Source organism: Glycine soja, chromosome 13, assembly GCF_004193775.1.
Source record: "Glycine soja cultivar W05 chromosome 13, ASM419377v2, whole genome shotgun sequence".
Classification (NCBI taxonomy): Eukaryota; Viridiplantae; Streptophyta; class Magnoliopsida; order Fabales; family Fabaceae; genus Glycine; species Glycine soja.
The window spans coordinates 25,718,695-25,742,433 of NC_041014.1; the positions used below are offsets into that span (position 1 = coordinate 25,718,695).

Genomic DNA, 23,739 nt, shown 5'->3' on the forward strand with positions numbered 1-23,739 from the left:
TGTATTAGTCTATTTTAGAATATTATGTTGATGGTATTAAATGAATCAATTTTACTACTTCCAGACATGTGATAATATTGTGTTAATTGTATTGAATACTTAAATGAATCATAATATAAAATAATAATTCTAAGAAGAAGAAAAAATTAAATTTAAATGGATAACCCGATAATCCAAACCGTTCATGAATGAGTTGAGTTGGATTGGATTTAAAAAAAAAATTGTGAAAATCAAACTGAACCATCAAATTTGACTGAATTGAGTCCTCAATTTGACCAAAATCAAACCGTGATTTTAAAGTGTAGGCGCTGATTTTAGTATTTTATCCTGTGATTTGAAAAAGTTCTTATCTTAATTAGGAACATAATCAATGTCTTGAGAACAACTTGCCCTTACCTATCGCTATAACAACTTGCCCTTACCTATAGCTATCTCATCAAATTCTAATTCATCACATATTCCATGTTATGTTATAAGTTTAAATGATAAAATTTTTAACTGGTACTTTTTTTATGAAAATCAAATCAAAATATATTAGTGTAAAAAAGTTATATATTTATTTAAATTTGATCATGGATTATTCTATAACTGAAAATTATTGTTTTATTAATTATTATTTTAAAAGTCACTTAAGGTGATTTTTAATTAATGAATGGCATAAATTTTTAAGACTTAAATATATTTTTAATTCTTATAAAATTAGCAAGTTTTGATTTTATCCCTCACAAAGTTGAAACTTTGTTTTTGGTGTTTACTATTTTGTGACACTTGTTAATTATTTGACTTAAATGTAATTTTAGCCTATCTATTTTACTCAATTAGTATTTTGGATCTTTCTATTTTAAAATTAAAATATTTGGTTCTTCTATTTTAAATAGTCTATCATTTTGATCTTCTTATTTCAAAATACAAACATTTGATCCCCATATTTTAGAAAATTCATAATTTTTGTTCCTATATTTTAGAAAATCTACAATTTTAGTTTAATATTTAAATTTGCCTATATTTTATTTCTTATTTTGTAATTAATTAAATCATTTTTATGATACCTTAAATGAATATGTTAGATTTAGAGTCCAATTGGACCAAAAGAAAAGAAATAAAATGTAAATAAAATTGAGAATTTGACCAAATAAGAGGATTAAATGTCTCTGTTTTAAAATAGGAGGACTAAAATCATATAATTTCTTAAAATAAGAGATCTAAATGTCTTAATTTTTAAAATGGAGAGACCAAAATTACGGATTGAACAAAATAAGAAAATCATATTACAATCAAACCTATTTTAACTTTAATAATTTTATTTAATAAAATATTTTAATACTAGAAAACAATTACAAATAAAAATATGTGCACAACATGTAGTATGCTAAAGTGGGATCTATGTAATTTTAATTTTTATGTGATGTCATGCAATTTGTGGAACCCCTACTAAATATAGATTATGAATATACAAATTGTGACGATCTTTTACCATCACAAAAGACTCTCCACCTTACTTCTTGAAATCCATTTCTTCCATCATCATCCCTCTACAAACTCTTATCACTTTCCTCCCCCTCTGCCAAACCCACAATTTGAATGTCTTTAGAGTTAACCCACAATTTGGTACCTAAAAGTGGCACACTATTCATCTTTTGTCCCTAAATGGATATCTTGTACAACGAGTTCTAGCATGCACAAGCTCAAAAGTCTTGCACCATACCAAAATTTACTATGGCTGTTAGATTAAGTGGTCCAAAAATAAATGGCTCGGACCATTGTGTGGATATCGATTGTGAAGAACTTTTTACATTTTCTTAAAAATTAAAAAAAGAAATGTGGATAAATGATAGTATTTTATAATTTTAGAGAAAATGAAATTTCACTGAATGGGAGAAACACAAGGTCTTTTTTTTCCTTTCGAGTGACCAAGCTTGCATTTGATGATGTTTACCAATCATGCATTTGTGCTTTCTCCCTGACGCACTGTGGGTTTTCCATTTTGTTTTCTTTAACGTTTGAACTTGACGGTCATCGTATCAGAGCATTAGTATCATTTCTACTTCATACCTATTTCCACAAAGCTCTGTCACAAAGGTAGAGTAGGAAGCTAAAAGATAACGTGCATTTAATGTATAGTGAGAACTGAGTTTTTATTACTAAGATTTAGGGGGTTTAAATGCAAAATAGAAAATTGTATTTTACTAAATGAAGCCTAAGCATTGAAATTTGTTTTTGTTTCAACTTTCAAGAGAAATTATTTATTATAGTTGGTAACAATCTTCACTATAAATAGAGAAGAAAATTAGTAGAAAAGATACACATGAAGAGAGAGTGCGTGAGAAGAGAGATTGTAAAACAAAGTCACTTTATTGAGAAAAAAATATTTTTGTATGAGAGTGTTATTATTTCTTGTAACCATTGACTGTGGTACTCAAGTTTGTAGAGTGATACACAATTTATGGTGAGTTACAATCTTATAATCATTTTGTGATAGTGAAATACTTTTGAGTCGGTTCCATGGATATAAGCAAGAGGTCCTGAACCATACTAAATTCTTGTATTCATTATTATTTTTCCTACGATGTAATTTTTATTGTGTTCTTAGGATTTTTTGTAAGTGTGAGTAATTTTATTTGATAGAGGGTTGATTACCCAACACAAACCTTTGTTGACCATCAAAGATGGCGCCACAATGGTTACCATGGAGACTTTGATTTTCTAGCTGGTGTTTGTGACTTGATGCTGAACAATCTAGTAGTCGAACAACCCAATCAAGGACCATATTTGTGACCGCGTTCACACACTTTGTGCAATCCTTGCTTATGTGACAAAAGCTTTGCTTGTTTGGTATGTGTTTTTTTTAAATTTAAAATAACTGAACATAACCTGTCTGATCGGTTTACCACTTCATTTTTCAATCTGGGTCATTCATTTTTGAATAACTTAATCTAACGATCACAATAAACTTTGGCAGGATGCAAGACTTTCTAAGCTTATGCACGCTTAGGGATGATAATGGGTAGGATTTGGTTAGAATTCAATAGTATTTATCCTCGTATTCGCATTTAAAAATAATATACATACCTTACTTCATACTTGTGTTGGTAGTAATCTTAATTCCCATTCTTGTATCTGTTGGGTCTGCAACTCGCGCTTTACTTATGTATACATATAAAGTTAATAATAATAATAATAATAAATCAATAAAATTTTAATTAAATTTTTTATTACAATTATAGTAAAATTCATTCTTATATAATTCAAACATAACATTAAAACATATCCACATAATATTAAAAACAAGCAGACATAACATCAATTCGTTCATACTCAAGTCATAAATAAATAAAATTACAAAGATAATCATCAAACATGACAATTGTTAAAGCTAATGTTCTAATCGCTTAACAAAAATTCTAATTAAAGGTTTTGGATTTTTCACTCTCTAGATATGGTAATCATTACATATAATCATTTGAATTACTTTAAAATAATTATTTTAAAAGTTAATAAACTTACCATACATGATAAATTGTGATTGAATGACCGTGTAAAAAAAATTATATTGTTAATATATTTTCAGTGTATAACTTTCTGTTTTTTTATCTGAAACTAAACTTGAATTAGTTTATTTGGTAAAACCTCGTGTCAAGAAAAATATATGGTGAGCAAACCAAAGACTCACTCGTAAATGATCTAGCATATATTCTCATCCTAAGTATATTGTATATAAGATAAAGTTTAGGTATAATATCATAAATATGTTGATGTTGTTTTCCAATTTAAATTTGAATCTTATCTTGATAACTTATATGTAAAAGTCAATATTAAGACTCACTATATATTATTAAAGTATAACTTTAATTTTAACTAAATAATAACATATAAGTTATATACTTGAGTCTTATTTTTTTATGTATACTATCAAGATAAATTGAAGAGTTTTAATTAAAAATTAATATCACATAATTACATTCTTATTTAGTCAGATATTTAAATTATTTCAAAATTTAAAGGTGAGAATTTTTGATTTTCTTCTTCTGTTTCTTATTACTTAATGAAATTTAATTATGTATGAGTAATTTTTTTAATCAAATGTTCCTAACAAAGGACGTATACACAAATTATATTAAGTATATGGCATATGTGCGTGTGTGGACATATAAGATCACGGATATATAACGAAATTAAACATATAATTATGTATGTTATATCTATATGACATTTTTTTTGCTGAATTATATCTATATGACATATTGACAAAGTATTGATTTCCTCTTACATATGCCCATATTTATCTATAATTATGTGAGAATATATGTTATCATTCATGAGGGAGCCTTTGATTTAATCACCATATACAATATATTTTTTTCTGAATAAACCCTTCTAATTAACCAGAATAAGTAAATTCTAGTCCTTACAATCAATTGTTTTAATATATTTAAATGATTTAGAAATATATTAATCATTAAAACATTATGTTCTGTAAAAAAAGTAGATTAAAAAAGAAAGTATAATTTAAAATATTACAATATTTTAAATAATATAAGCAAAATAAAAATACTTCAAAAATATGAAAACAATTAGGTGATTGGATTTTGTTTTTGTACCAAACAAAAATATGGAATGACAATAGAATGAATGACTTAATCACCCAACTAGTTAACACTTGATACAAATCAAAGGCAAATATTTATTTTTTTCTCTTAATATGAGATAATGGTAAATTTTATCTCTAAAAATAAAAAATAAAAATTTAACTTTTAACGTACAAAAATGAAATAAGATGATAGTTCTATTATTAAATATGTGAGATTATTTTGTCATTAAATTATAATATTTAAGAATTAATTTAATAATAAATTATATTTTTTAGAAAAAATTTGACATTAATTACAAAATTGAAAAATTAATTTGTGGTTAAATTATATTCTTTCAAAATTTATATACATTCCGAAAACTAAATTCAAATATGCCGTCTTTCTTAAAGCAATATGTTAACGCCTCACGTTTCAAGCGTCAAAATGATAAGTATTTATAGAATTGTTAAATTTAAAACCGTTGACAGCTAGCAGATGGACACGAGAAAAACGCGAGGGACGAGTGAGTGACGGGACCAAACGACGTCGCTTTAAGAGGCAAGTGGGGAGAGTAACGGAGTTTGTGACAGACAGCGTTGAGACGTAACAGCGTCGGGGGTAAGAAAGCGACCACAAACAGAACCAGCGAATGTGGGATACGTGTCGGGTTCTGCAGACTCCAAGTCGAAACGCTCAATTTCGATGACAACTTGCGTCGGAAAAATTAAAAAAAAAAAAAATTTAAAAAAACTTGGGATTCCGTCGAATAGAAACACCTCACCTTCCATCCCTCCGTTTCGTGACGCTTTTTTGGCGGTTTTGGCCTTTTTCGGTTTCGAACATTCGCACGAATTTCTCTCTCACTCTCTCTGTCTTCAATTCAACACTTCGAGGTTCCATCTTCGACCTAGTTCTCACTACTTCTCTCCCTGCTTTCTGCTGCAGATTAGATCTTAATATTCTCTGTGTTCGTTTTTTTTTACTTAATTCAGTTCTCTCTGTCACTGTTTAATTTCTGAGCTTAGCATCGTATAGTTCGGATCGATGAATGAACGAGGTTCGGGTTTTCAATTTTCACGGTTCATTTCTTAATCTCTATTTTCTCGGTTACTTCGCTCACGTTGTCTTAAGTAGCTCGATTTTACTGTTAAAAAAAACTAAAGCAGAAGATTGCGGGCGAGAATAATTGGATTGCGTTTATTCCGTAGCTTACTATATCTTTTAATTGTTTTTTCTTTGGCTTTTAATCGGAACCTTAATCTTGTTTTTATTTATTTATTATTTATTTGAGAAGGACTTAAATTAAATAGATAGGGTGTGTTTCAATCTGTGCTGCATGTAATGCTGTTGATTGCAAGCTTCACCGTGATATGGATTGTCTTTGTAATGATTAACTGTCTGTGCCAGGGATATATTTTCACATTATAAATATAAAAGTTTACTTGTATTGATATAATATAGTATGAGCAGCAGTGGTCATGGTGGTTTTGGTCAATTTGGTTGAGTGTGTTCTTTAGAGTAAAAGAAGGCTATGAGTGGAATTAGAGAGGGAATATTCTGAGGCTGCATGTGGTTCTGGTTCTGGCAGTGATTTGATCTCTGTGAATTGAGCGGTGTTTAGATTTTAAACGAGCAATGGGAGTGTTTTTGTGGCCTCTGTATGCTATTTTGCCTTTTGGTTTCTCTTAAGGATGTACAGAAGGACTGAAGGACTTTGTAGTGTTTTGTTTTGTTTATGGATTTTATTTTTTCTCTCTTAGAGGACATTTTGCTTCCCACTTGTTTTTTTTGCCCCATTCCCTTCTTACAATAGCATTTGTTCTGAATTTTGACAATCATGTATTTGAAATCCATTGGTTTTATTTGTGTACTGTTAGAGATTTGAATAATCTGAGATGTGGAAGTTGTAATCAAGTCAAGAGGGCTTTTGGAGAATTATTATAGATGAAAAATAGATGAATTTTGATTTTGGTCGCTTTGATTGGAGAACAATACTAAAAGCACCTACGGTACTGTACCTTAATTTTTTCTTTCCAATATATGTATATGTATTTTACAAGTGAAAATCACATGTATATATATGTGGATATAAATGAGAACAAAATGATTAAGCTGATGCACATTGAAATTGTAGGGCATGAGATGGATCGGGAAGAATATTTGCGGAAGTGTTCCAATATGAAATGCCAAAGAGTAAGATTTTTGTCATCGTTGTGTTATTCCTTTAAGTACAGATATTTTTATTTTTTATTCTATCATGTTAGTTCACTATTCACGTTCTTTTTACTAAGTGCAAGTCAACTGTACCCCTATGATTGGAAGGTTTTCTTGATCTGCAGTATACTTGGTCCTGGCAAGCTTAATATTTTGACAGAAGCATTTTAAAGCTATTTATGTGACTATTTGCATGGATTTACGTCATTGTTTCATAATTCTCTTCTTTACTATTTGAAATAAACAAAATATCAATATGGTTTTGCCTAAAACTTATCACTTATGATTTCTCTGTTCTAAATTTCCCTAGGTTCAGGTGGATGAATCATTTGTACCTGCTCTTCAAGATGAAGTAATGGAAGTTGAGCATTTGCTTGCAGAACCTAGAAACGTTCATGCTTCCCTGGATGGTATATTACATTTTAATGAGGAGAATATAGGGAAATGCTATGATGCTGAAAAACTTTCGTGTGGATTTGAATTTTGTTTAAAATCAAGTAGTGGTATTTCTCAAATGAATTAAAGCTGTTCTTTCTGTTTCTATTGCTTTAAATCCATATCTCAGGAAATGACATTTTACTTTGACCATTGGCAAGAAGCTATTATTTTGGGTTTGCATTTTGTTGCTGAAAAAATGAATAAATGAAGTAAGATGATGAGGTGAAAGAATGAAGAATGAAAGGAGAAGCAAGCTGTATAAGAACTTGAATATTGTTGATAGAGATTACTTAGAAGTTTAGAATTGATGTTGCATTTTCAAAGATATTAAATAAAACTTTTTATACTTGAGATATTATCTTGGATTAGATAAATTTTAATGGTTGATAACGCTGTATTGACGTTGTCTTATTATATTCAGAGCACAACAATACTTTTTGCGTTCAAACTTTGGTGATTATTGTGATGTTATATTTAATATTAGTGTGTTTACATTCATCAGGTAGTTTGGATTCTCATACAACTTTGAATGACAAGGATGATTTGGAACTGGAGGTAATTTGTCTACACTGTTAATGTTGGGGTGATAGTGAAGCTAGTGATTCATATATTTTTATATTTATACTGTTTGTTATTGATTATTTGACTGCTTGAGTCTATTTTCTCAGGTTTGTATCACCTTATCTAATGTCAATTGCATAACATTACTAGTTGCTAAATTATTTATTTGTGGGTATGAAAATTCTTTTTAATTTTGTTAGGTCCTTGATGGATTGCTGGATGATGTTGAAATTGATGATCTTGAAGGAACTGGTGGTTTTGCTGGTGCATGTGAAGAATATTTTTTGGGTAAATAATTAACTGTTCTTAGAGATGTAATATAAAACAATTCATGTGTCTTCCCTTTACAAATTATGCTTTTGAAATAATTGGTTCATGACATTATATGATAGTCTCTGACTAAATGATCTAGGTTTGAAAATGAGCTTTTTCTGCTATTCTTCTAATAAAAAAGTTGGTTGTTAACACAAGGTAGGCCTGTGCATTGTCTATACTTCAAGCCCAAAGGTTCCTTGAGGGAGAACTGTTAGAAATGAAATATAAAACTGTGTTTTAACCTAACAACTTGAAATTTTGGCATAGTTGGTTCATGACAATTGACAACTATAAAGATGTAATATTCTGCTATGATGTTTTGATAGATAGAAAGAAAAAAATTAGTTTCTGCTTCCTGTTTTTTATTACTCCTTTCTGTTTTGCTTATTGAAATTTATTTTTGCAATCTGCAGATTTTGGATTTGCCGACAAATTTGAGGAGGTACTAGGCTCAGGTCCTTTTGAAGGTTCACTCTTGCAAATTTCAAGTTCTGAAAGTCATTCTTCCGGATTAAGCGGAAGTAGCATTGTTGGTGGGGTTTTAGAATCAACCAAAGTACCTATTGCAAAATCTGAATGCAAAAATGATTCTCTAGATGAGACAATAACCTATGAAGCACATGGTGCCTTCAGGAACAATCCAAGTCAACCATCAAAAGTAAATTGCAGATACAACATTTCACTTGATATACAACATCTGCAAGAGTTGGATAACAATAGTCATTTAGCTGCTGGTATATTGACTTGTAAGAAGGGAAAAGGTCCTGTTGAAAAAGGCCAACCTGCTGTACTTAGAGAGAAGAGATTCCGAAAGCCTACCCAGAGGTACATTGAAGAATTTTCAAATTCAAGGTCAAAGGAAAAGGCACCAACTGCTGTTACAAAAACTGAACATTTAAGTGACTCATCATGTGATGTACTTCATATAAGAATTAAAGCATTGAAAAAGAGTCCAAGCGAGAAGTCTAGTAATGAAAATAGTGATGTGATGCTTCCTGAGTTGCAAGTTCGCAAAAGGCGTCTGGAGAAAGAGGTACGGTTTTCATTAGAGGCATCTTATTCCTTTTTGTATATTTTCTTCAGTAGATGTGAGGATTGAGGATCCTTTCTTCGTCACCTGCCCTTTGGGTTTTGAGAGAGAGATTCTTTCTTTAGTTATAATTCTATCATTGTGTATGTATTACTTTATGATCTGTTTTCATATACATTCTCTAACTTCTGGCTTTGGATACTTATGCTTGAGCTTGAATATCAATATTTGATAATTATGTGACCTATTTATAAATTTTATTTCTCAGTTTGTATTATTTGTTAACATTTAGTCCACTGACTCTTAATGAATTGAAGTGTGATGCTTGATTCAACTTACGTGCTAATTTATGAATGAGCTTCATGCCTTCACCATGCTTCCCTCTTGTCTTAGCTCTGAGTGTTAGTGGTGCTTGGTTTCTTTGTACACTTTCTCAATTGCAGGGTCATTTATAACCTATCACAGTCATAAATTTATATTCTTTCATTTCTAAAGTATGATATAGTTCATTTCTGCTAAGTTAAGGTCCATAACTGTTTCTTTGACTGGGCTTTTGAAACAGAATCGTTCCTGCGGTTGAGGATTGGTATTTATGTTATCTAGGAGATTAAATTTCTCGTGTTAGTTGGAAAATTGTAAATTTAGAGACGATTACTGCATATTGATTTACTTGTCTAATACCCATGGTTACGGTCTGCAGATCTAAATTATTCTCCTTCATTTAATAAGACATATTTCTTTTCTAGAAACTTGAGTATGACAAGGAGTTATTTCCCTCGGAATCCGAGGATGAATGTTCAACATCAAAAAGATCTAGAAGGAAAGATCGAAGAAAGCATCAGAAGATGTGGACTCTCCCTGAAGTGTTGAAGTTGGTTGAAGGCATATCTGAATATGGAGTTGGTCGATGGACTGACATAAAGAGGTTTCTGTTTTCTTCTTCAAGCTACCGAACTCCCATAGATCTCAGGGTACTTCACAAAGCTTTACTCGTTTAGTTGCTCCTTCTTCCAAACCTGTTTTCTAAATGTGATTTCTGCAGGACAAGTGGCGGAACCTTTTGAGAGCCAGTTCTGCACAGAAAACCTCGAGAGAGGTTAGCTTTCTTTTTTTCCTTTCTAGAAAACTTGTTAATTGATGTTTCATATGCATGTCTCAAACTTAAATTGGTGTGCCAGTAATGTAATTTCAAACCTTAAATGAAGTTTTTTTATTTCTTTTTCATATATGTTATCTCTGCCAAGATTTAGTTTGGGGAAATGTAAATGATCATGTGGTGATTACAGGCTGAGCAAAATGACGAGCTTGCCCTGCGTCCCTTGCCATTTAATGTGGTACATCGTGTGCGAGAATTGGCTAAAATTCACCCATACCCAAGGCAACGTGGGTCAAAGAGGTTGCGTGTTAGCCAAGCTGGCTCTTCTATCATTGCTAAAGATTCTCCTCCCCTTAGTCTTAGCAAAAGAAATGTACGTAGGAAGTTTACTTAGAAGTCCATATGTAAAACAATCCATGGAAATCTATAGTCAAAAGAATCTTGTTGAAATTTAGGTATTACATTTGCACAATTTTATATCTACAAAGGCACAGAAATTTTGAATTGTAAACATGAGGAATCATTAGTTGTCCTACAATAGTTTGCGATGCTTAATGCCTTACACCCTTATAGTATGATTTTCTTAGTGCACTAATCTTGATGCCCGACTAATCTGATCAGAGCTGTGTCTAACTAAATGTTGCAAATGAATCGTTGAGTGAATGAAGGGAACTGGTAATGCACTATGTATATAAATTTTTCAAGATTCTTCAATCACTTTTTTTAAGAAAAAGGAAATTGTATCTTTAATTTTGGGGAGAGGAACCGGAAGCATCTAGGGGTTGGGTCATTGAGTCACACATCCCACCTTACCCTAAGGCCCTCTATAGCCTGGAGCTCATCATGATTGTGATAAACAATGCTGTGGGCTTCATCTTGCAGCATTTTAGTGGCTGTGCTTTCTACGAAAGAGTTATATTATTCATGCTTCTCTTTTTCATAATATTTTTTAGAATTAATTTTTCCCCATATCCTTTCATTACATTACATTATATTGTAATACACTTCTCTCTTTTTCTCATGTCTTGTATGAAAAGTAGTGTATAGAGCCTGGATACAAGGCTAGAAATGTTCTCAAGGGCTTCTCTACTAGACAAAAGTTCTACAGTAGAGAAGCTTTCAAAATTACTCCTTTATGCAGACAACCCCATAAAGATCGTGTATTTCAGAGGCCCAAGGGTGAAAGTTTGTTTGTTTTTTTTTTTTTTTTGAATATCAAGGGGTGAAAGTTAAACGTGGTCTTTTTGTGTCTATTCAAAAGCACTTGAATTTTGAAACGAAATAAACAAAACTGGCCAAGCATATTTGTGTTCAGCCGTCAAATGATCTAAGAAATAAACTCTACCGACGCTAAACTCCATTTTGAACTTGAGGCGTTATCGTGGCCAGGAACAAGTTTCCAAAAGAAGAATGAAGAGGAGATTGCTACCCCGAAGGAAGCATGGAGAGGTGTTAAATTAAGGGGATGATGAAATGGGGCAGTTAGGGAGAAGTGGGAACAAAATGATAATGTGACAGCTCAAGATAGCACAGGAATGCACGTGAAACGGAAGCAAAGCAAAGTGTGTCTAATCAAATAATTTAGATGCACAAAATAAAATGGCTGCGAACCATAGAAGAGTGTGTGAGTGCCTTGAGGTGTCACCAACTAATACCATTTCCTCTCTTTTAAGAGTTATGATATGACACATAATATCCTCACCCACCCGTGAGCCCCCTGGCCCAAACCTCATGTGCACCACGTCCTTTCCTTGTTCCCTCACCCTCAACTGAGCCTTATCTATCACATTACAATTACATCATTCTTAGATGTTACTTTAACCAAAATATAAGTCTTTGTAGCATTACTCAATGATGTCACAATCAACCTTGGAATGAATAACTTAAGTAAAGTTTTGGATAGAAAAAAAAAACTTAAGTTGAAAAAAAAATATTTTACGTGATTAATTTTTTTGACAAAAGATTAATCAGACAAAATTTGTGATACTTCATACATAATAATAAAAATATATACACTATGTGACATGCTGTTTTCTGAAAATTGTACCTTTATTTTCAACAAATTATGAATTAAATCATCACATTGCTTCAATCAATATAATTTTACGACTTTGGAAACTTTTATGAAAAAAAGAGTGTGTTTGTGTTCATTGTTCAATGAGTCTCCGTTTATTTTGACCATAGTTAGCATTTAGCAGGTACATAGTATAGATACGGATACCCGGTTAGTGTATGTATATGTACGTGATTCATCACTTTTATATTGTTATAAGACACTTTTTTAAAAAAAGAATCTGTTATTTGGTAATTGGTACGTTGAATTCAATACAAGGTACACAGGATTATTGACAAAGTCTTTGTTTGGATATATGTTACTTGAGAAACCACGTCGGTTATAACTGTTGAAAACATGTCCCATATATGTAAGCAAACACGTTTAAAATTCTTTAACTATGATTTTGACTGCCTCTGCCAGTGACATGATTAGAGGTCTGCCTATATGAGAATTTGGACCAATGACATGCAGAAGGAATTTATTTGATTGCGTTTTTCTATAGTATGAAATGAAATAAATGGAATTTAATTTCCAGAACACATTATTGACTAATTTCATAAGATCCTTGAAGGGCTTTTATTAAATCATTCAGCTTTTTTGTCTCATACTGCAACTAATCGTGTGTGAAACTGAGCGTGCTATTCTTTTCAACCAACCAAGCACAACCGACATTTTTCTTAAAAGGGGATGAATCAATGTGCTGGCTCTCAATCATCGATGTGAGCAACTGTGTAAGATAAACAGACCCAGAAAAAAAGGTGAACCTCTAACACTGTCTTTTACACCTCTTTCACTAAAAATTGCTCAATTATTCTATTAATTAAGACCCTTTTAATTTCCCAATTGCACAACAAAAACTAAGGACCTCAAAAAATACTCCAACCTTTTCTTAGCTAAGATAGTTAACTATTGGTACAAATTATTTGTTTGTGTGTTTTGTTTTCCTTCACTAGAATATTGTGTTAGATGCACTAATTCTTAGGCAATACTATTTAGTGTTACATTGATGATATTCATAAAATGAAGCCAATTAATTCTTAGGCAAAACTATACTGGTTAAGTTTTCTAAAGATCCGTTATGAGGAAACATAGTAAGGGAATCAAATCAAAGATGTCACATCTACATGTGGTCAAAGTTTTCAGTGTGAAGAACTGTAAGTTCCATTCTCCACTCTGCAACCAAAGATATTTGATATTTCCTTCCATCCCTTTTGCAATACGTAGCCCATTTCCTGTGCTCCTGCGAGCTATGGAGGGAACAGTGAAACTTATCCCAAATCCATTTGCAACAGCATGTAGCAACTAGCTAGGAAAGTTTATGTCTTGTTTTGTACGGACAGTACCCTCTTTTTAGTCCTTAGAAAAACAATGCTTTAGCCAACATGCATAAATTTAAGATAATTTAAGATATGTAAGTAGTGAGCTAAGATCAATCCAAAAGGGAAAAATTAATTCATATCCCAACAAGGAAAAGGGCACTGAAAATTGATAGGGACATTAGCATTAATGCATTACACATAAAAAGTGGCTAATTAATTACAAACTAGCTCATCCCCCCACAATATAAAAGATTAATATGAAATCATTGATAACCACATAGCTCCACTTCCTGAGCAGATCTCAAATCCATAAGCACCAGTATGCACACAATCACATTATCACATATTTAAATATATATGATCCACTTTGTGGCACTAAACCAATTGTATTGTAGACTTTTAATACTTGACAGTACAAAATTTTTTCAACGATTGCCATTCAAAAAAGTTGAAGCTAGCCCTTCTCTGAATCTAAAGAAAGTGTTGTATCTTTTATCCATACCTATGTATTAGAAATAAGTGGGCTTGCACTTTCTCCAAGAAACTTATCCCACCCCCTTTTGCATATCTTATCTTTGTGGGGTCTTACATATATAACATTGAGGAGAACTTGGAAGTTGGAAAAGAAACAGTGATTAAGCACCACCCCTTTGAGAATTGCAGAGAAGGACAGAGTCCTTACTTCCTAGGATTGATGTTAATTAATGAGCCATATATATGAATGATATTTTATATATATTATATCTTAAAATCATTGCCAATTGCCATGCATGTCGTACAGTTTCGTATCATATATATATATATATATATATATATATATATATATATATATATATATATATATAGTTCTAACAAAGTCAGCAACTATAATCAATAACTGGCACATTTGAATAATATATAAATGTTGATCCCCATAATTAAATTAGTAGCAAATAGCATAGGCTACCAATCATGTCAACCATTTAATGCTCCAGACCATAGGTTCTTCCCATGCCACAATTATATATACCTTATCACTTTCGATCTCAAGTACTCACTGCACTTTTAATCCTATTCCTTTCTCTCTCATTCACTTTTTCACTACTCCCTCTCTCTCTAAAGTAACTATGAAGTCAAGATTTCTTAGAGGGTGCCTTAACAAGTGCAAGAAAATGTGCCTAAACAAGTGCATATCTTGTGAGGACTGTTGTGAATGGGCTTTGTGGTCTTCTTCTTTGCATGAAGCTTGCTCCAACATTCCAAGTGATGTTCCAAAGGGTCACTTGGTTGTGTATGTGGGAGAAAACCACAAGAGATATGTGATCAAGGTTTCATTGCTCCACCATCCACTCTTCAGGGCCTTGTTGGATCAAGCTCAGGAAGAGTATGACTTTATTGCTGATTCAAAACTCTGCATTCCCTGTGATGAACACCTCTTCCTTAGTGTACTTCGATGTGCTAGCTCCCCACAGAACCAACGAGTGTGTCTGTGTCTTTGAGGAATTGCACTTTTGGAACATTCTTTAGTTTCTTTCCTTGCTGTTGAAATTCTTAGTTCTAAGTTCTAACTATGCTGATATGTAGCCATCCATATATATATATAATTAATTAATACTATGTTGTAAGTAGGTTGAGGCATAATTAAGTGTCATTTAGCTCACTGATGCAATTCATCAATTCAAGAAGAGAGAGGATTCAAGCCCTTTGCATAAGGTTTTTAATAAGTCTTACACAAAAAATAGTAATAATTAGATTTTTCCTATAAAATATAATCAACTCATACACTTCAATTTTTATAGAACCTTTCTTCCAAAAGTTTATTTTAACTTGTGAAATAAGTTTGATTTGTATATTTTTTATTTATTTTCTTCTCTTATAAATATTTATTAATGAGTGTATATTCAAACATGTCCTTATTTATAATTTTTTTGATTTAAATACGAGCACGAGATTTAGAGTTGGAAAATTGGGCAAGTCAAAACCAGCTTTCGAAAACGTTACTAAAATAATGTTATAGAGCCAGCAAAATTAGTGCTTTAATAATGACTAGGTATGGCACATTTAAGAGTGGAGAAGTCAGAAAGGCTTGTAATGTAAGCAGTATCTCCTATCACTTGTCCCTTTCCCCCTATTTCATTTTTTTATTTTTAATTTAAAAATAAGACAGTAGTAAGAGAAAATAAATAAATAAAATAAAAATAGTAAAAATTAGGCTAAAATACACTTCTTTTCCTCTCTGTTTTAGATTATATTTAATTTGATTATTTATGTTTTAAAAGGTTTAATTTAGTCATTTATGTTTTCAAAGTGAGTCAAAATAATCTTTCTAGAATAATGATCATTTTCGATTTTGAACCCTAGGGTGACAACTTTGAGAAGTAAAATTTGTTCCATTAAATTCATATACATGAAAGGGTATAAACATAATAAAAATCATGTGAAAAATGAATCCAACAAACAACTAAATAATTAAAAAATCTAATATTAAATTTGTTTCTAGTTACTTGTAAGACTTATTTTTCATGTGATTTTTACCAAGTTTGACCCTTTGTTAATTTGAACATCAGTTGTGTTTCATAATTTTTATGTAAGTAAATCTAATACAAATAACTTTGAGATCTCAAATTAATCTAGAAAAGACTCAAAATTGTGTCCAAGATAAAAAAATAATCATTATTTTTGGAAGAACAATTTTGACTCATTTTAAAAGTATAAAAAACTAAATTAAATTCTTTAAAACATAAAAGAATCAAACTAAATATAATCTAAAACATAAAAAACTAAAAATGTATCTTAACCTAAAACTACATGTGTGGGGGATAGTCTTGATATTTAAAAGAAGGATAAACAAATGCATATATATATATATATATATGAGGGAGAAAGAGGGATAATAGATTTAAAGATGATAGATTTACTTGTATTATTTTTCATTTATTTTTATTCATTTCTCTTCTCATCTCTTATCTATTTCTCTTCAAATTATAAAAAAATATTATTTCTCTTCAATCAAATATATTTAATTTAAAATTTATTTCTCACCTATTTTTATTCATATTTTATTTTTATTTATCCTATTTCTTTCCTCTATATCAAACAAGTCATAATTTTATACATTTGAAGTAGATCATTAATTTTTATCTCTTTCAATTAACTAACTTTTCACTCCAATCAACCATTGATTTTTAAAAAGTTAGAGTTTAATAATTATGCACTAATACTATAAAACATTCATAATGTCAACTAATAAAAAATCATAATTGATATGACTTTTAAGATATGCTAGTTGTTATAAAAGTAAACAAGTTTATCATATATTATGTGTTTTTTTATTTGATGACATTATAAAATTATTTTGCATTGTCAATGTGTATTTTTTCTAAAACATTTAAGCTAAAATGCATTTTTTTTGTAATTTTAATCCTTTTATTTTAAAAAATCAGTAATCTTAGTTCAATTCTCAATTTTACATATTTTATTTTGGTCAAATTAAACTTTAGGCCTAACATACTTATTTAAAAAATTATAAAAATAATTTGGTTAATTAAAATATAAAAATAAAAGAAATAAGCATATAAAATTGAAGATTAGATCAATATTAAATATATTTTAAAATCAAAAGATGAAAGTCGTAAAATTAACATTACTAATTTTTTTATTAACATCAATAGTTAAAATTTATTATAAGTATAACTTCTAAAATAATTATTATAAAAAATTAATAAGAAAGTGAGACTGTGAGAGAAATAGAGGTGAACCCCTGCAATATCCAAGTAAACATAGAACTTAATATTAATGCCCTGTGTCGACAAAAATAATCAAATTAATTGTCCGGGCAAAAAATATCTTTCTTCTCCCAAAACTCTTTCTTAATTATACAAAAAGATAGTTGCTGGACAATTATTTCATCCCTCAAACATAAAATATAATGTTCCAGAACATCCTCATCAGTTATATTTAGATTGCTATTTGGCTGAATTTATATATATATAGGCTGACATTTTTCTTTTTTTTTTAAAAAAAAAACTCTGTAGTATGTCTATATATTCATGACCAACTATAAGGTTATCGAATAATTCAATCAACTAACAAATCAAAACAACGGCTGAATATAATATATAGACTAATGATTGGATCTTCAAGCATATCTTATTCTTGATGTTAGAGCATGACCCATTATTATGTTATTATCGCATCAGCCATGTGACATATGTGCAACTATCAAAGTGAATCCAATATAAAATATAGTATGAAACAGTACTTCAAATTTACTTACCAAATAATATTAATTTTTTTCTTATGAAACCGAATAGTATAAACTTTAAAATTAATGGGGTAAAGAGCATTAAATTTCCCTAAACTTGATTCCTTTTGAAAATAGACATCCTAATCTTTAATTTTGTCTTAATTAACCTTTAAATTTATTATAAATATATTGAAACTTTAACTATTTTTTTTATAAATAAACATCTTGAATTTTAATTTCATTTCAATTTAATTTTTTAATTTTTTTCCTTTTTACAAATAGTTTTTTTTTAAGTTATATATCTTACATGTTAGTCATTCATTATTTTTTTTACAACTCATTTTTTCACATTTAAAATATAAGGAATACGAATGTAGAAAAATTATATAAAAAAGGAGAAATAATAACATCAATAAAAAAATATTTGATTTTTTAATTCTAAATTTTATTATGTTTTAAAGTTTGGAAAAGTGATTTATAAAAACAAAACTAATAAATAGTTGAGATGAAATAAATAAACAGATGACATTTTTTTGTTAATAATTTAACCCCAATTTAATATAAGAAAATATTCATGAAAGGGGTAAATTTTAGGAATAAATCGAGATGAAATTGTCTACAAAAAAAAATTGAAATGAGATTGAAATTTATGTGTCTGAAAAAAAAAATAAAGTTTAAGGATTGTTTGAAACGAAATTAAAGATTATGGTACCTATTTGCAAAAGAGATCAAATTTAAGATTAATTAGGAAAAATAAAACTTTAGGATGTTTATTTGTAAAATAAAAAAAAAAGTTTAAGGAAGTTGAATACTTTTTCCCCAAATTGAAGAGATCAATATGACAATATGCTTTAGCAGTTCACTCGATTGTTATATTTAAGCTCAACTGTAATTTTTAAATATTAGTTGATGAAGAATTTAAAAATATAATTTATAAAAAAATTTACATGTAATTATCCTATCAAACTTCTTAATAATATAATAAATCAATGAACTAATAACTTTTAGATGTTATGACATCAGTTCCCTATCTTATTTGACAGCAAAACTTAAGCTTTAAATTTTACAAGTGACTAAAACAAAAAAGTCTCTAAAAAATAAAATAAAAATACTCTATTTTAGGAAATTTAAGTTAAATACATTGAATGAGTAAATGGAAGAACAAAGAAGTAAGCAAATCAAAAGTAGTCACGGTTTTTTACCAATCACCTATTAAAATATGGATTTAAATTTAAAATTAGACTCATTTGAATAAATGAAATAAGACAAAGTCTTTCTTATTTTATTTTGAAGTGGAAGTTTAAACTTATACTCTGTTGGATAGACATGAGAAGAATAAATTAAATAAATATAAAAAAATAAGTTAAAATAATATAAAATGTGTGACACTCACATTAATTTTTTAACTTTCTCCTTTTCCCCTATATTCCCATCCTCTATTTCCACTTAACCAAACGGAGGAGTAGGGTGTGTTTAGATTATACGTTTGTGGTCTTTCTTCATTTTCAAATTAGACTTTAAAATTATTTAACCGGTGTTTAAAAATAAGTTATTTAAAATAATTATAACTGTAAAACTGAACAAGTTTTATATAAATAGTTATTTTAAAACTGTTTTTTTAGCCGCAGTAAGCACAATTACGAAATCCAAAACAAGTTATATATTATAGTAGTACTATCTAAGAAAATAAGTGATAGTAGGAAAAAGAAAGACAGGATAACAAACAGCATAATTAAGATACATGTGCCTTGATAGGGGTACAAATACAGCATAAACTGTAATAAAAAGAAGAAAAGGTGGAAAAAATGAAAATGAAAAAAGATCACAAACAGCAATATGAGAATTGATGCTTGATCGGACTTCAAATATATGAACTTATTCAAGTTTTATCTCTTGCTGCAACTTTTTCACGCTGTTTTCCCTAGCCGGGGGGTTAAAAAACCCCACACCAGTTAGAGTGTGGCTATTAAAATCCTTCTCAATGATAAAAAGAAAAAAATTCATAGCAGTAACAGAAAAAGAGGAATCACTCAATGAAAATCAGGCGTCGGTGGGTATGTGCAGCCAGGCCTTTGGATGATAACATTGGCTGCATAACACCCAGCTCTAATGCATTCTTCAATGGGCTTATGCTTAACCAATTGTGAAAGAAATCCTCCAACAAAAGCATCTCCTGCAAGAACAAAAGAATATAAGCATACAAATTTTTAAGTTTCCACAAACATTTAGAATAGACAAAATTCGAATCTAGCTTGCCACTACCAAGATGCAATATCTATATTCTTGGCAACTCCTCAAGAATCATAAATAACATAATTGCTTTTACATATTGGTTGCATGACTATGATCTACTATTCAAAGCATTTTAGCAAGGGGGATTATTCAAATCTTTCAAAAAAAAAAAAACAATTATTTTTCGGGTAATGTAAAACAACAGATATTTTGTATTAGTTTTTTAAAGACAACTCTTATTTTAGAGTGAAGAATTAAAAAAACAATACATACAGAGTGAAAATTATAACTTCCACGAATTTTATGAGCAGACTAATTGTCCATAAACTCAACTGCACATATAACTTTGTCTAACATTTACATACTAAAAGCAATATGGCTGTGTACCTGCTCCATTTGTGTCAACTAATTTCTCTTTAGGTAACGGTATCACGGGGTAAATTTTCACTTTTCCATCCTCGGCAACGCAAACAGGATCTGCACCTTGGGTGATAACCGTAATCCTTTTATGTGTTTCTGATGCCTTTGGCAACTGAGAAATCTTCAAAGCTATTTCCTCAACATTATCAGTCTAATCAATAGGACAATAGGAAAAAAGTCAAAATACATAACAAATTAAAACTTAAAAACCAAAACTGCAGGCCTTCAGATCTGCTAATTAATGATTACCTCCCAGCCTTGAGCTTTAGAAAATGTTCTTGCTTCAGTCTCATTACCAAAAACGTAGTCCATATATCTGAATCCCAAAATGGACATTATTAAGATCAATATGTAAAATTTTCTTTCTTTGAATTTAACAGAGAAGGATCCTTACGGCAGAACTTTATTCAGTGCATCCTTGAAGAACTCACAGATAAATGGGGCAGAAAGGTTCATCATGAAGAACTGCATACAGGAATAGAACAACTAATCTCAGAAACTGCTAGTAAAACAGGAATGCCAAGTTCAAATCATATCTAACCTTGTTATTTGCAGCTGCATGTTCAGCAACTAATTGTATGGAATCAGGAGATACAGTGAGGAAAAAGCCAGAAATGTAGAAATACTTGGCCTTTTCAACTATTGAAAAAACAAACACACAATAACAAAATGTCAGTCATCTGAAATATTCAGGTATGAGAGAGAAAGAGAGCCAATATCAACAATATACCTAATGCCCAATTTTCCGGTCTCGTCAAATGCTCAGACTTATAGCAATTTGCAGCTGATAAGTTGGCAACAAGGGACCTATATTTAGATGCAATCAAATAGAAGACTTCAAATAATTGCTTTGCAATCAAGTATTATGTTAAGCTGAAGAAGTATACTATTAAAAAGAAGTATAAAATATAATTATTATTGAGTCATATAATAAGTAGAATAAAACAGTCAAGGAAAGTTTGATCATCTGACCTTTCACCGCCAACCACACAAACAGCACAAGTTCCAGTAGGTGTATTGTCGATTTCATAATAGTTAACCTGATTGTTGAATGAATAAAGTCAATTTCAGAAATGGTATTCTAAAGGTCAGGCACAGAGTAGCTTATCACAAAGAAAGGAGAAGCCAAATCACAAGATTAAACTTACCTTTACACCATCAAGTGTACATTTCTTCTTCATCTCCTCTCCAAATTTGTCCTTTCCTATGCAACCTATGTAACTTGTGGCACCTGGTGCTTGAAGCATCCACTATTATGAGGTGAAGGCAAATAATTAACTACACAAGTAACACAACTACTCCAGACTCAGCTTACAACATATAAAAGAAAGTGCATACCTGAGCAACCCTGATTGAATTCTGAGTAGCACCTGCCAAAAAGGAAATTATAGAAATCATCATTATGAAATGTGCACTTCCACCTCTTTTTTTCCACCTCTCTTTGTCAGCATTTTCATGATATTAATTAGTAAAGCCGGAATCTGTGACGTGAGATTCAATAATTCAGATCAAGTGTATTACCTCCAGCAATGTACTCCACATTAGGATTGTTAGCCAATTCTTCATACCTGAAATGATTATAGGATCATATGAAAAAAATATCTTGTCTTAAAAGAAAATATACTGCTATTAAAGTACTAGCTCGAAAAGAATTTAGTGAGAGAAAGCTAAAAATCTTTCCAGAACTGGAAGTTGAATATCCAATTATTACATCAAGTTCTTAATTTACAAATTTTCTAAGAAAATATACACGTCGAGTATTTAGTAAAATAATTAGCTAAAAGTTGAGATTTTCCTTAACAACATTCTAGCACAAAGCATAGGCAGACAGCAAAACGGATGAGAAAGGGTATAACAGTTTCATACATCCCAAGGACAAGAACCAAATCATATTAGTATGTTTATGAAATTAGGAACATGCCACACTCACAGTAACAGAATAACAGTAGGTTAATAAAACCGTCAAACAACTAACACAAATTCCTTTGTCTCTCATGTTTTTAGACAATAAACATTGATACTTTATATATGACTGGGAAAGGTAGAATAGTTCTAAATCTTCGTATAAGTTTCCCTAATAATTAAATGAAAAATGCATTTAATGCTTTTATGTTTCCAATATATTACATAGATTTACTTTCCACATTTTATACTACCTTTATAAAGAGAATTATTAAGATGCGGTACTACTATAGTACAACATTTCTTTCTTTTCTTCAAAAGCTATTGTTTTATTAGTTTTGAGAAAAGTAATTGCCTATGTTCGGATTCGCTTCTTTTAAATAAAAAATTAATTAATAATAATAATTACTTTTTAATTTTACAAACATTTTTGAAAAAATATAATTTATTTTCCATATTTTAAGTTATACCGACACATGATAAAGTGTACAGTGTGAAGTAAAAAAAGTAAAAGTGCATGAATCCATAAATTTTAATGAAAGAATCTCTCAAACTCGGTCCACTTCAAATCAAGCATCAATGCGTAACAACTTTCTTACTTTACATAAACTCTCACTCCAGTTAGTCTAACTTTTTTTTGTTTGTGTTTAACTTTTCTTCCCGAAAAACTGATCTAACTATTATAAGAGCTTTTAACTTAACTATGTTTTCATTTTCTATTTTTAAGCTAATCGTAACATTAAGTTAGGCACGCAAATACATATATACTAATAGAGAAGAGAAAAAATCTTACATAGGTTTGTGCTTATCCTCAGCGAGAATCGCATCGTTCAACTTGATACCGTATCTGTCACACAAATACATAACCATAACACGTTAGATCTGATCCGTCTCGTTTCGTATTTATATTTATATTTTTTTCAGATTCACAAATCAATCACGCAATAAACCTAATTAGCACTCTTCTTCATAGTTCTAAGCTCAAAATAGTAATATACTACTCAATACTCATGACATTATTAAGAATAATTAATAATAGTAACAAAAGAAAGAGAGAAAAAATGTGAGGCAGTAATACTTTTGCAAGAAAGCATCGTCGACGACGGCAGAGATGTCGAGGAGAGGGTTGCACATGCCGAGGAGAACGCCGTCCAACTCCATTGATGCGGTGAAGAAGGAAACAGAGAGAAATTGTTAGGAGTTGGTAAAGTGAAAGTGAACGAACGAATCAGATGCAGATCTACACAAATAGTGAACAAAGAAATGGCTTTCTTTTATAGGCGCTTTCACACTTTTTTTTTTTTTTTTTCGTTTTTGGGTTACCCGTCTTTATGGTATTGAACTGTGGACTATTGGTGGTTAT

General features: G+C 30.2%; 3 protein-coding genes across 13 annotated transcripts; 2 read left to right on the forward strand and 1 right to left on the reverse strand.

Annotated features, from left to right (window-relative positions):
• Nucleotides 1–5,306: 5,306 nt before the first annotated feature.
• LOC114382337 lies at nucleotides 5,307–10,786 on the forward strand. Of its 11 annotated transcripts, XM_028341675.1 has the most exons (11): nucleotides 5,308–5,461; nucleotides 5,561–5,647; nucleotides 6,446–6,577; nucleotides 6,703–6,761; nucleotides 7,093–7,192; nucleotides 7,723–7,775; nucleotides 7,982–8,069; nucleotides 8,510–9,129; nucleotides 9,873–10,097; nucleotides 10,169–10,222; nucleotides 10,413–10,786. In XM_028341675.1, exons 4-11 carry the CDS (start codon nucleotides 6,711–6,713, stop codon nucleotides 10,614–10,616), a joined length of 1,395 nt encoding a protein of 464 aa, XP_028197476.1. In that variant the 5' UTR covers nucleotides 5,308–5,461; nucleotides 5,561–5,647; nucleotides 6,446–6,577; nucleotides 6,703–6,710; the 3' UTR covers nucleotides 10,617–10,786. The 11 variants fall into 11 exon arrangements, with proteins under 11 accessions (XP_028197469.1, XP_028197471.1, XP_028197477.1 ...); XM_028341668.1 differs by lacking the exon at nucleotides 6,446–6,577 and having other exon boundaries at nucleotides 5,307–5,461; XM_028341670.1 differs by lacking the exon at nucleotides 6,446–6,577 and having other exon boundaries at nucleotides 5,307–5,461; nucleotides 5,561–5,625.
• A 3,825-nt stretch (nucleotides 10,787–14,611) lies between these two features.
• LOC114380850 (indole-3-acetic acid-induced protein ARG7-like) lies at nucleotides 14,612–15,275 on the forward strand. The gene has a single exon (XM_028339934.1). It carries the CDS (start codon nucleotides 14,704–14,706, stop codon nucleotides 15,073–15,075), a length of 372 nt encoding a protein of 123 aa, XP_028195735.1. The 5' UTR covers nucleotides 14,612–14,703; the 3' UTR covers nucleotides 15,076–15,275.
• A 4,257-nt stretch (nucleotides 15,276–19,532) lies between these two features.
• On the reverse strand, nucleotides 19,533–23,622 carry LOC114382391 (adenosine kinase 2-like). Its single transcript, XM_028341776.1, has 12 exons — nucleotides 23,455–23,622; nucleotides 23,170–23,223; nucleotides 21,996–22,042; nucleotides 21,813–21,844; nucleotides 21,623–21,724; nucleotides 21,447–21,514; nucleotides 21,205–21,281; nucleotides 21,016–21,113; nucleotides 20,869–20,939; nucleotides 20,724–20,790; nucleotides 20,442–20,625; nucleotides 19,533–19,995 (listed from the first exon to the last, which is right to left on the reverse strand). Exons 1-12 carry the CDS (start codon nucleotides 23,535–23,537, stop codon nucleotides 19,853–19,855), a joined length of 1,026 nt encoding a protein of 341 aa, XP_028197577.1. The 5' UTR covers nucleotides 23,538–23,622; the 3' UTR covers nucleotides 19,533–19,852.
• Between the last annotated feature and the right edge of the window lie 117 nt (nucleotides 23,623–23,739).